The sequence below is a fragment of the Delphinapterus leucas genome, chromosome 11 (assembly GCF_059928025.1).
Source record: "Delphinapterus leucas isolate spDelLeu-1000000601 "Yukka" chromosome 11, BTC_Dleu_Yukka2, whole genome shotgun sequence".
Taxonomy (NCBI): domain Eukaryota; kingdom Metazoa; phylum Chordata; class Mammalia; order Artiodactyla; family Monodontidae; genus Delphinapterus; species Delphinapterus leucas.
The window spans coordinates 85,685,211-85,697,696 of NC_143139.1; the positions used below are offsets into that span (position 1 = coordinate 85,685,211).

A 12,486-nucleotide genomic window follows, 5' to 3' on the forward strand; every position below is an offset into this window, starting at 1 on the left:
CCGGGGGGCGCGGCGTCCACTTCGTGCAGCCGGGGGCTCGGGCGGGGCGCGCCCGGGGAGGGCCCGCAGCCCGGGGATCGGAGGCTGCCTTGTCTCTGGCCGCCTGGGGCTTTCGCCAGATCTTCAGAGCGTGCAGTGGTAGGTGAGGCTGAGGTCCAGGTTCCTGTTTCGGTTTCCTGTCTTTCTTCGTTTTCCTCCCAAACCAACTTTTGGAAGTTTTGAGTGTTTTTACCTTCGTATTCATATGCTTATCTTCTCTAGAAGATAGCGAAAAAGAACTCATTTCGCGGTAAAAAAATAAACACGTGAATGTCAAGTTTATCTCCTCCCATGCCTTTTATTTACGTTAAGTGGTATTTTTCAAAAGTGATGCCCTGTAGTTTCCAGCGCACCTAAAAAGGTTTCAGAAATTACAGCAAATCTGCTTCCGATTTTACGTAATAAAATTGGATTGTCTCATTTTAACCTAGCAAATTCAGTTCCACGCAGCAAAATTTAGAGGCCAAACTGTTTCAGTGAAACTTTACCTAAGATGAATGCAAATTGGTGATCTGTTTCTGACCTTTGGTGATATGAATCTGCGTAGGTGATATAAGAGAGATTGGAACATACTGCTTGTGAATTTGTTTTTTTAATGTAGTTTTCTCAAAAGGTGAATGTAATTTTTAAAAATTAGGGGTAGGGCTTCCCTGGTGGTGCAGTGGTTAAGAATCTGCCTGCCAATGCAGGGGACATGGGTTCCATCCCTGGTCCGGGAAGATCCCACATGCCGCAGACCAACTAAGCCCGTGCGCCACAACTACTGAGCCTGCGCTCCAGAGCCCGCGAGCCACAACTACTGAAGCCTGCGTGCCACAACTATTGAAGCCCGCGCGCCTGGAGCCTGTGCTCTGTAGCAAGAGAAGCCACTGCAGTGAGAAGCCCACACACCGCAACGAAGAAGAGTAGCCCCCCGCTTGCTGCAACTAGAGAAAGCCTGCGTGCAGCAACAAAGACCCATTGCAGCCAAAAATAATAATAAAATAAATAAATTTATTTTTAAAAATTACGTATAATAATTTTACAAAAGACAGGCACATTAGATGTAATTAGGTTTTATTAGCCTCTCAAAGAAGCATGAGCTTAATTCAGGATGGTTAGCAGTTTTTCACAAAACATTCCATAAGTTATAAGCTCCTATGCAGCATGAAAAAATGACCCTGGTGGTATTGAATCTTTCAACTTGTTTACAGAGAAGATAACTGTATTTACTGTTAAAGTGAACTGCACCTTGTCATGTATGAAGTTTTATGGACAGAGGTTCCCTACTTTAGTATCTGCAAAATATGGGAATGAAAATATGTTTTGGGTTTGAAAAATGGTTCAATCAGAATGATCTGATTCACTCACAAGACTTTTTCCACATGCCAGGAACTGTGGTAGGTATTAGGGATATAAAGATAAAACAAGGAATTAAGTCTGTTGGAAGAGATAAGCATGTAAATAGGTTTTTGCATTTTTTACTCTTGAAGAATCATTATGGAGTTCTTATTTCAAGTCTTTTTATTTTAACTTTTACCAACTTAAAAATTTATCAGCAAGGAACGTTAATGTTATTACAGGTTTTCTCTTGCCTGCTACTTTATGAATTTCCAAACAGACTAAATGAATAATTCATTGGCATGTTTTTCTCGCATTGCCATTAAGAACTCATTTGCTGTTTAAACGCAGCTTTGGTCATTTCCCACATAACTGAGAATTAGACATGTACTTGGGATTTCGAGAATCTTAATGCAGTTTTAAAAATTTAAGCTGTAGGGAAGAGAGGACTTCTCTGTGCCTGGTTTTCATTAATTTTTGGAATATGAATCATATCTAGACTAATTGCTTTCCAGAATTGCCTAGATTAATGCTATAATGAGATGGGAACCTTCATGAACTAATTGATCCACCTGATTTGGAGCATTAGTTGCAAAATAGGGGAGAATGTGAAGCTAGGTCTTTATCCTTAATGAGTTAGAACATACCTTATCTTAGAGTTGCTTGGCATTGCTAATTTGAGGAGAGAAAATTTTTACCTTTTTTTAGAAGACAGCGATTGAATAAAGTAATTCACATCAATAAAAGAAACTGAGTTGGAGTTGAATTTGCTGCCTTTGGAATGAGTAATGAATTCTTATGTTTAATAAGGTGGAATATTTACTGTCATTAACTTTGCTGAGTAGGCAAACTTTTATTGTCCAGTTTATTCCAGTGAGTTCCTAGAGTCATCTATTAATGTGTAAATTCTGTAAATATCAGCACAGTATTCTGTACTCACTGTCCTTTAGTGGCTTTTCCAATTCTATTATATAGCTAAATAATTAAAACAAAATATCTTGGTAAATTTGAGGCATTACAGGAATAATATGATGAAGCAGGTCTAAAACCATTTAAAAAACAATATTTAGGTGTATTTTTAGACGTAGTTTACTGTGTAATTAAGCATTACATTTTAAAATTTTGCTTCTATGACAACACAGATTTTTGCACCTAAATCAGGTCATGATTTTTTTTTTTTGCACAAAAAAGTTGTTTATGACTGAAACATAGAATCAGGACATTGAGTTGTCTAAGGCATTATTCACATATTTTAGATTTTGGAGTAAACGGTATAGTAACTTTTTCATAGTATTTTAAAGTTGCAGTTTTAAGATGATATCTCTAAGTGGTAACATCTACTGTTTTTTACAATTATCGTATCTGTTTGGAAAAGATTGAAAGTTCAGTTATTGTTTAACTTTAAAACTTTATTTTCAAGAAGTCCAGACATTCTGAAGTGATACATTAACAATGCTTAGTATCTACTTTGCTGTGACTTTTGAGATTATTTGAAGTAAATGTCTTGTAATTCATTACCTGTACTTCTTACAAACTTTTAAAATTTAAATTTAGAAATTCATGCTGAAGTCCAGCTTAAGAATTATGGGAAATTTCTTGAGGAGTATACCTCTCAATTGAGAAGAATTGAGGACGCACTGGATGATTCAATTGGAGATGTTTGGGATTTCAATCTTGATCCTATAGCATTAAAGGTTTGATTTTGTTTTATTTTTTAATTTATGTGTACTTTTTAAGGACATACTGTATCTTGAAAACAGTTTTCACAATTAGGATATGTATTTTTATTATTTGGAATCTAAAAGAACTAAAATAAACTTGGAGAAAAATGGTTAATTTCCTTTTCTCTAAGCCATGCATGTGTTTTTGTTTTCCTTTTTAAAGAATGACACAAACTCAAAGTCTTCAGTGTCAAAGAATGACACGAACTCCAACTCTTTGAGCTAACTTGTTTTTCATTATCAAGAAAATGAAGAGGATTGGAGTAGCATATTGAAGCTTTACTTGTTTTTTTTATTGAGGTTATTTTACATACAGTGAGAAGCATAGATTTAAAATACTGTTCAGTGAATTTTACCAAGCACCTATTCCCATGTATCTCATATCCCAATCAAGATACTGAATATTTCCATGATTTCCCAAAAGCTCCCTTATGCTATTTAGGGGACCTTAATATGGGAGTGATTTTTTTAAGATATAAAATAAGTCACTCCTGCTGTGTTCCATTTTGAGGTAGTTCTGTTTTATCTTTGAAACTGTTGGCGCTTAAGTTATAGTTAACATTTATTGAGTCCTTATTATGTGCTAGACAACTGTCCTAAGTCGCATGTTGACTTACTTTAATAACAGCTTTCCTGAGATGTAATTCATATATCGTACAATTCTTTGGTTTTTACTATATTCATAGAATTGTGCCACTATCACCAGAGTCAATTTTAGAACATTTTCACCAGCCCAAAAAGAAATCCCATAGCCATTAGCAGTCACTGCCCATCTGGTGTGGTGCTAGTGCTGAGTACAGGGTCGAACACAAGTTTCCATAGAAGAGAGATAGTCTCTCAGTTTGTGTATTTAGAATTTTCATGATTTTTTTCAAATTAAAAAGAAATTTTATTTTCCTTTGTTTCTATAGCTTTTGCCTTATGAACAGTCTTCCCTTTTGGAACTCATAAAGACTGAAAACAAGGTACAGATTCCTAAACCTAAAAATCTGTTTTTAAAATGCTTTAGTTATCTGCTGTAATTTACTTTTTTCCTTTTGTGTTTTTACTCATGAAACTAGGTCTTAAACAAAGTCATCACTGTTTATGCTGCACTTTGTTGTGAAATCAAGAAATTAAAATATGAGGTAATTATTTGTACTCTTAAGACCTTAAAAACATGATTTAAAAGCAAATATGTGCTTATATGTGTACAGTGTGCATAAATATTTAGTGAATGTTGAATGAACTGTATATTTATAATAGTAGTAATAATGAGTACCATTCACTGGGTGTTTACTGTGTACCAAACACCATGCTAACCCCGTTAATGCTAACAACCACCCAGGAGGTACGTGAGGAATAGATGAGGAAACCGAAGCTGAAAGAGTGTCACTCAACCTAACATTTTACTGGTAATAATGGTTTGAGTCTGGGTCTGCATTCCTTCTGTGTTACTTGTCATATATAATGGCTTTCTGGATATAACTGATTTTTTTTTAAAGCTTTGCATTTTTAATATGTTCTGTGTTTCCTCACCCATGAGCCATTAAAACTCTGGTAGAAGATGGTAAACTTCATCTTTTTTTCTCTACCTTTTTGATACTGTGTGGTTGCTTTTTCTCTCCTGAACTAGTGGGAGGATGTGGGAAATGACAGAGTGGTCAGATAAGACAAAGTAAAGGCTAAAGAAATCAAGAAATAAGGTTGAGTATCAGTAATATCTTTGGTACTCTAAAGATAAATTACATTTACCTATATTGCAAGCAGTTTTTTAATTTAAGTGAATTTATGTATGTGATGTAGTCATCTGCTTACTCTTAAATAGGGATAACTAAGAGAGCTTAGGAATTTAAAAACAAAATAGCAACCTTATAAAATTATTTTAATTTTTTTTAAACAGGCTGAAACTAAATTTTATAATGGTCTCTTGTTTTATGGAGAAGGAGGTAAGTTTTAAAATTTCACATTGTAATGTTGTGATGCTTTTTTTTGTGATTGAAATGAACAAAAAGTTAACTGGCAATTCTAGGACTGTCATGATCATGTGAAGTATTAGTGTGAGAAAATTAACATTCAGATTTTTTGTCGGTTTATATTTTTGTTTGGTAAACAGGTAAAAAAAACCTCAGTGATGAAGCAGCAGCAAGTTCTGTATGAAGTTTATTTTGATATTTTTATAAATTACAATGCACTGTAGCTAGATGAGGATTTTCCTTGAATTCATTAAATAGTGAAACAGATGGTTACTTTTAATTGTGTGATTAATGATTGTTTCATTTTTCTCTTCAGTGTAAAAATTCTGTTTTCAATACTATGCAGATTAGAAGATGTCCTAATGAATAAAAATCACACTTTTTCTTTTGGTGTTGATTAAAATAAAAAATTGAAATATTCTTCATGTTGCCTTTTAAAGCTACAGATTCCAGCATGGTGGAAGGCGATTGCCAAATTCAGATGGGGAGATTTATTTCATTCTTACAGGTAAATGGTTTTTTACTTTTTATTGAGCCTTTTCTTTGAAAAGTTTGAGTAAATCACACATAACCAGAAAAGAGTTATGAAACCTTCAAATGCTAAGAATGTGTACTGTGAGGATAAGATATTTAGTTGGCGATGGATTAAATTGATAGTTAAGGAGATTGTAATTCCTGGAAGATTTTCATAGCATTTTTAGTAAGATAAGCTATCAAAATAAGTTTCTTTGTATAGTTTCATTTATGGACAGTTTATCACCATGCCTTTTAAAATAATTTAAATTTTGTACCTGGTAGGAAAGGATACTTTATGTTCGAAAAAGTTGTTAATGGAGATCATTAAGCTGTTATGTGAGCTATGATGAGGTTTATAAGCAGCAGCACATGAGGCTTCTAACCAGATGTTTCAGTTTAGATATGCTTCTCATCACTGCAAAGTTTTAGTTATTCTAGGTCTTTTGGTTTATCAAAAGAATGAAATAACTTCTGTTTCTCTGTTATAAAAGCAATGCTTATATAATATGACAAAGGCAAAAATTGGAGATAAGGGAACAGTACTCATAATCTCACTTACCTTCTGATTGTTGGATATAAGATTTGATATATTTCATTGAATCACGCATGCTACTATATTCAAATCTTTTATATCTTTACTACTTTTTTTGGTCTTCTTACCTAACAGAGCATTTTGTCGAAAGTATCCTCTATGATGGTATGTGTCAGTCAGGGTTCAGTCCAGAAAACAAATCACATGAGGTATTTCAAAAGGGGAGATTTAATAGAGCTACCATTTGATCCAGCAATGCCCCTCCTGGGCATATATTCTGAAAGACAAAAACTCTAATTCAAAAAGATACATGCACCCCAGTGATACAGCATTATTTATAATTGCCAAGTTATGAAAGCAACCTAAGTGTCCATCAACAGATGAATGGATAAAGAAGATGTGGTACATATATACAAAAATGGAATATTACTCATCCATAGAAAAGAGTGAAATAATGCTATTTGCAGCAACAGAGCTGGACCTAGAGATTTTCATACTAAGTGAAGTAAGTCAGAGACAGACAAATATTACGTGATATCACTTATATGTGGAACCTAAAAAATAATACAAATGAATTTGTTTACAAAACTGAAACAAACTCACAAACATAGAAAACAAACTTCTGGTTGCTAAAGGTGAAAGGTGGTGGGGAGTGATAAATTAGGAGCTTGGGATTAACAGATACACAATACTATACATAAAATAGGTAAACAGCAAGGATTTACTGTATAGCACAGGGAACTATACTCAATCTTTTGTAATAACCTATAATGGAAGAGAATCTGAAAAATATATATATAATTGAATCACTTTGCTGTACATCTGAAACTAACAGTATTATAAATCAACTATACTTCAATTAAAGAAAGAAAGAGAAAAAAAAAAAGGAGGAGATTTAATATAGAGAATTGGTTCCATAAGAATTGGAGGGCTGAAAGAAAAAACAGTGAGGTAAGCCAGAGGAAGCAGATATCACGTCTACATCTAGGGTAAAAAAGGGAAAAGGTTCGAGTTGCCAGAGTCTAGGAGCTATAGGAGGAGGAGCCCTAGGAAATTAGTATCATACCTCTGAGGAAGCAGTGCTGCCTGGTTGCTGCTGGTAGAGTTTAAAATTGAAGATTGGTTCTGTAGTGCTGAAAGAAGGAGGAGCCTGGGGCAAGCTGCCATTGCTGCGGTGAACTGCTCCTGCCTGGATTATGTTGATAAAAACGGCAAGAAATAGGAAGGATGTCCATTTCCTGCCTTCTAGTCTGCTTTTAATGCCACCTGTTGGCAGAACCTAACAGGAAGCCTGCTGGACAGGAGTCTAAGAAATGTTAATTTACAAGGTTGAAGTGAATGTGTCAGTTTCTCTAGTTTTGTCAAATTTTGCATTTCTTATTTTGAGGATGTTTTAATTGGTGCATACAAGTTTATAATTGTTCATAATTTCCAGTAAATGGAATCTTTTATTGTGTGGTGATCTTCTTAAGCTGTGATAATAATTATGTATGTAATATATAGTTACATATATGGTCATTAGCTATAGTAATGCTAATAAAATCTGTTTGATATTAGTATCAGTGCCCCAGCTCTGTTTTAGTTAGCATTTTTTTTTTAATTCTTTTTATTCTTTCAGCCTTTCAGTGTCATTATGTTTTAGTTGTGTTTCTTTAAAACTGCATCTATCTGGATTTTGCTTTTTTATATAATCTGAAAATTTCTGTGTTTTAATTGGTTAATTCTATTTCTATTTCTGTCTTATATAAATAGTGTATTATGTATCTGGACTTATTTCTGCTTTTTTGTTTTGTGCTTTCTGTTTGTCCTGCATTTTCTGTTCTTTCCTCTGCTTTTATTAGACTTTTAGAAGTTTAATAAGAAATGTAAAACTAGAGCTGTTTAAATAAAATTGAAATGTATTATTTTCACTTTCAAAAAATTTAAATTGTGGATCTAACAGCTGCATATGATTCCATTTTTAAACATTCAACAAATGTTTTATGAGCCTAGCATATGTTAGAAACTGTTCTTGATGCTTGGGATACAGCAGTGCACAAAACCAACAGAAATTTCTGCCCTCATAGAGCTTACAGTTTAGAGCAGCCATAAGTTTAATTAGGTTCTAAATATTTTAGGATAGATGTTGAGTTAACTATTTAATGACAAACATATTCCTGGGATAATTAATATTTCACTTGATGTGTGCCAAGCCTGTTCATAGATAAGGTTCAAGGTAATAAACATTTGAAGTTATTTCAGAGTGACTTCTGAAGACCCCTTCCCCTCATTGTCATACTTTCTAAACTGGCAGCTTCTGAGCTTCTTCATTCATTCAGATGTTCACTCATTTATTCATTTAATAGGCAGACATTTATTGAGAAGCAGTTGAGGGTTAGCCACCATACTGGGCAGTGGCCATTCAAAGAAGGAATAAGACAGTCTCTGTCAGTTAGGAGTTATATGAGTAATGAAAACAAGACTTAAAATAGAAGGATGAGTGAAATGCTGTAGGGGCAAAGAGGTAGAAATAACGTTGTGAGGTGAATTAAGAACTGATTGCTTGAAGGATGCTTGAAGTTGTCTTTCTGCAGGTTAACTGGAGATTTTTAGTAGAAAACTATTTTGTTTAGCATTGTTACCATAAAAATTCAGTCAGAAATAGTGACATTTACTCAACTTGTAACATATACTCAACTTGTCATTTCAGGAACTGTCTTGTTTTGTTACGAGGTGCTATGAAGTGGTGATGAATGTAGTCCATCAGTTGGCTGCCCTCTATATCAGTAACAAGTAATGGATTTTAGAAATGTTTTTACATTTTTAATAGAGATGCAGGAAATGTTTTTCTTAAACTAGCTGAATATCTGAAAGTTTTTCATTTGTTCACTCACTTATTCACTCATTCCTTCATTCACTTATTCAGCGTTCTTTGAACACTCATGATGTTTTAAACACTACTTGATGTGTGTAATCCATAGGTTAGTAAGACAGTTTCTGCCATGGTGAATGAGCCCATTATCTGTCTGAACGAGAATGTTGACAGAATAATCTTAAAGAAATCTGATTGTATAGAAAAGGCTAATATAGAATTAGTATATGTACCAAGTTCTCTCTACTTATTTCCTCTTTCCTTTACATTGAAGGGTCCTTGGATTAGAATCATGTGACACTTTTCTTAAACTACAGAATCTTGGGGAGTGGGGCTAGGTAATCTACCTTGAAAAATTTTTGTGAGTAATTCTAATGCTCTTCCAAGTTTGGGGACCACTGCCCTAAATCAAGAAAAAGACCACATTTTCATAGAGCCCTTAGTATTCTTAACCACCACAAAGTAATATCTTGCATTTGATTAAAACTGTATATTTAAAATTTTTCCCATTTACTACTTAATTATAATGTTACAAAACTTTGTTTAGGTATATGACTAGGGATTCTCAATTATGAGAAGAGAGATAACTGAAGCCCAAAGGAATTATTTGCCAAGATTCCATAGCAAGTTAGGTACTGCTTTTTTGGTCACCAGTCCATTCATTGTTCTTCTTACTATACCATGCTGCATCTCAACTCTCTTTATAAAGTGAAAGACTGTGTTAACTGTTTCTCATTCTCATGTTTTTCCAGTCAGTCAGTTATTTATTTTATGTTCTGTGCTCTCACTGAAGTTCTCCTCATGGCAGAAGCGAATGAGAGCACAGCTCCCCCCAACCCCTGCTGTACTTGGTGTGTAATTCAAAGAGACTCCCCGCTACCACACTGCTGCCCTTGAAAGAGGAAATTTGTCTGAATTTTGTGTTTAATTTTTTAAATATTCTATCTTGTGGGATATTTATATATGCTTTGATAAGTATTAATTTATTTACTGTTGAGTAGATTGACTCTCTAGGAAGTAAAATTGAATTATCCTGGGGCTTTTGACTTTGGTATAATCCCATTTGTATGCATTGTTTTTTCAGTAGGAATGAGAGTGCTGGCAATAAATCCAACTGAACAAGGTCTAGTTCCCAAATGCCAGTTTGGGTGGGTTAACAAAGATTCTAGTTGAAAATTGCGAAATTCTGATAGTTTAGAAATAAATAAATACCAGTTTTGTTATTTCTTTAGCTCCATCCCAAGTTAGATCCTTTAGGTTTGAATGGCTAAGGGTTATTCATGGGCTGCCTATTGACATATACCTACCCACTGAGGAGTTGGGTGTAGGCAAGGAGAGCCCAGACTCTGTATGTACAAGTTATCTGCTTGGGAAAGTGGAATACGATAATAATTCTTTGGGTCGTGTAAATTTTAGTGACTAAAGCCTAAATAAAAATAAATACATATTAAAATTCCACGAGCTTCTGCTGTTATGTGTTTTCCTTAAACATGAACTGTGACAAAAAAGGAGATTTTTTTTTTTTTAACTTGGGTGTTATTTTATTACAGGATTGCACCCAAAATTATAGAGACAACTGGAGTTCATTTTCAGGTAAAAGTAATTTAACTTGACCTGTAAAATTGTAATTTTTAGTATATTTTACTTTGGAGTTTGTATGATTGGGGAGTACAACAATTATTGCAAGGCTCTTAAAGGAGTTATTTTTTTTTGCATTTGTTCTCTTTTATCTGTGAAGTTGATAAGGCATTACTGACCCACTATCAGTGTAACTCTTCCTAGTATTGGCCCAATGCAGACTCTCCAAGTGGTCTCTTCAGAGAATCTACAGTATCACGATCAAGGATGAAATATTGGGTGAAGGGTTTCCCAATTTAAGGCTGATGGTTCCATCTGAGGATTAACAGTTTCATCTGTAGTTTAATTTACCCACTGCTTTAATTTAGTAATTAGCCCAAGTGTGTTTAACTTAAAAAATCCACATGAAGCTTAACTTCTAACTAGTGATTAAATGATAATCATTTAAGGTTTTTTGACAGACTATGTATGAGCACTTGGGAGAGCTGCTAACAGTTCTGCTTACCCTGGATGAAATTATTGATAATCATATCACACTGAAAGACCACTGGACTATGTACAAAAGGTGAGCCAATTACAATGTTTAAAATACTCTTACTTTGTATAGGTAATGTATTAGTAAAAAATAAATAAATATAAATAGTACAGATCCGTTAGGAGACCTGAAGATCTGTATTTAGAAGGATCTCATGTCAGATTTTCTTTGAAGACAGTAACCATTCTTTTAATTTCAGGTAGGCTTTTTGAGAGTATGATATACTTGTACAAAGCATCCTAATTCTTAAAGTGTAGTTGTTAATTTGACTATCTTAGGACTCAGATTCATTTTTTCCTTGTTCTATACGAATGATAGTTGTTTATTCTCCGCTTGGTTTTATTTTGTTTTATACTCCAGAACTTTTAAAAGTCAAGGCATTTTGTTTTGTTCAATCTGTAGGCATTCACTAAATGTCTGTTATCTAGAGAGCACCAGATATCTGAATTTAAGATGATATAAAAAGGTATGATTAGAAAATTAAATATGTTAGGATTGTTTTTGTTCAAATTTTCAAATGTGTAGAGCCAAACAAGTGATACAAATATAAAACTTTGATTTCTGGGAATATTTTTAATACAATAATTTATTAGGCAAATCAAAGGTCTTTCTCCTACTTTTCTACAAGGTTACTGAAATCTGTCCATCACAACCCTTCAAAATTTGGAATTCAGGAAGAAAAACTAAAGCCATTTGAAAAGTTCTTGCTGAAGCTAGAAGGACAGTTACTTGATGGAATGATATTTCAGGTATGAGTGCTGTATCAGGCTATAATAAATGGGCTTATATTAATAGACCCATCTCAGAATTGTAGTGGGTCACTTTTATAGCATATTGTTGTGATGATATTTTTCTTTAAAAGTGCTTAGGCTTAAAACATGGTTAACGTACTAAAATATAGTTATATCAGTATCTAGTAGGAAGTGAAATTAATAGTATACTGGTTGTATTTGTGATAAGCGTTTTTTAAATTATGTAAAAGGATAAAACTGTTCAAGGGTTAGTATCTGAGTAGTTGTGTCAAGCATTTTGTTTGTTGTTAACCTCTAGATTTAGGTTTGTAAGACAGCCTTTTATAAGTCTGTTTTAATTTCCTACTCGGAATATAATTTGCATCTGCACAATCCAGGTAGCTTCTAACCACGTGTGGCTGTTTAAATGTAAATTAATTAAAAAAAATAAAAATTCATTTCTTCTGCTACACTAGCAACATGTCAAATTCTTAATAGCTGCATGTAATCTCATTATCACACTGTGCACCTTAAACTTATATATGTTATATGCCAGTGATATCTCAGTAAAGCTGGGAGAAAAGCCAGCTGTGGCTAACAATCATATCAGACAGCAGCACAGATATAAAACATTTTCATCATCACAGAAAGTTCTGTTGGATGGCACAGCTTTGGGTAGTATCCACCAGAAATTGCATTACAGTACCC

At 33.9% G+C, this 12,486-nt stretch overlaps 1 protein-coding gene across 6 annotated transcripts in view; it reads left to right on the forward strand.

The window, feature by feature from the left end:
- Positions 1–12,486, forward strand: part of WASHC4 (WASH complex subunit 4) — a 60,215-nt gene that overhangs the window by 420 nt on the left and 47,309 nt on the right. For all 6 annotated transcript variants that reach the window (XR_002648300.3, XR_002648304.3, XM_022599968.3 and 3 more), the window contains exons 2-10: positions 2,914–3,053; positions 3,992–4,045; positions 4,142–4,207; positions 4,963–5,008; positions 5,476–5,543; positions 8,773–8,855; positions 10,485–10,527; positions 10,974–11,077; positions 11,676–11,796. Coding sequence is in view for 4 of the 6 variants with exons in the window: in XM_022599968.3 (XP_022455676.1) it covers positions 2,914–3,053; positions 3,992–4,045; positions 4,142–4,207; positions 4,963–5,008; positions 5,476–5,543; positions 8,773–8,855; positions 10,485–10,527; positions 10,974–11,077; positions 11,676–11,796 (725 nt within the window). In the remaining 2 variants the exon portion in view is untranslated. The remainder of the gene's footprint in view (positions 1–2,913; positions 3,054–3,991; positions 4,046–4,141; positions 4,208–4,962; positions 5,009–5,475; positions 5,544–8,772; positions 8,856–10,484; positions 10,528–10,973; positions 11,078–11,675; positions 11,797–12,486) is intronic.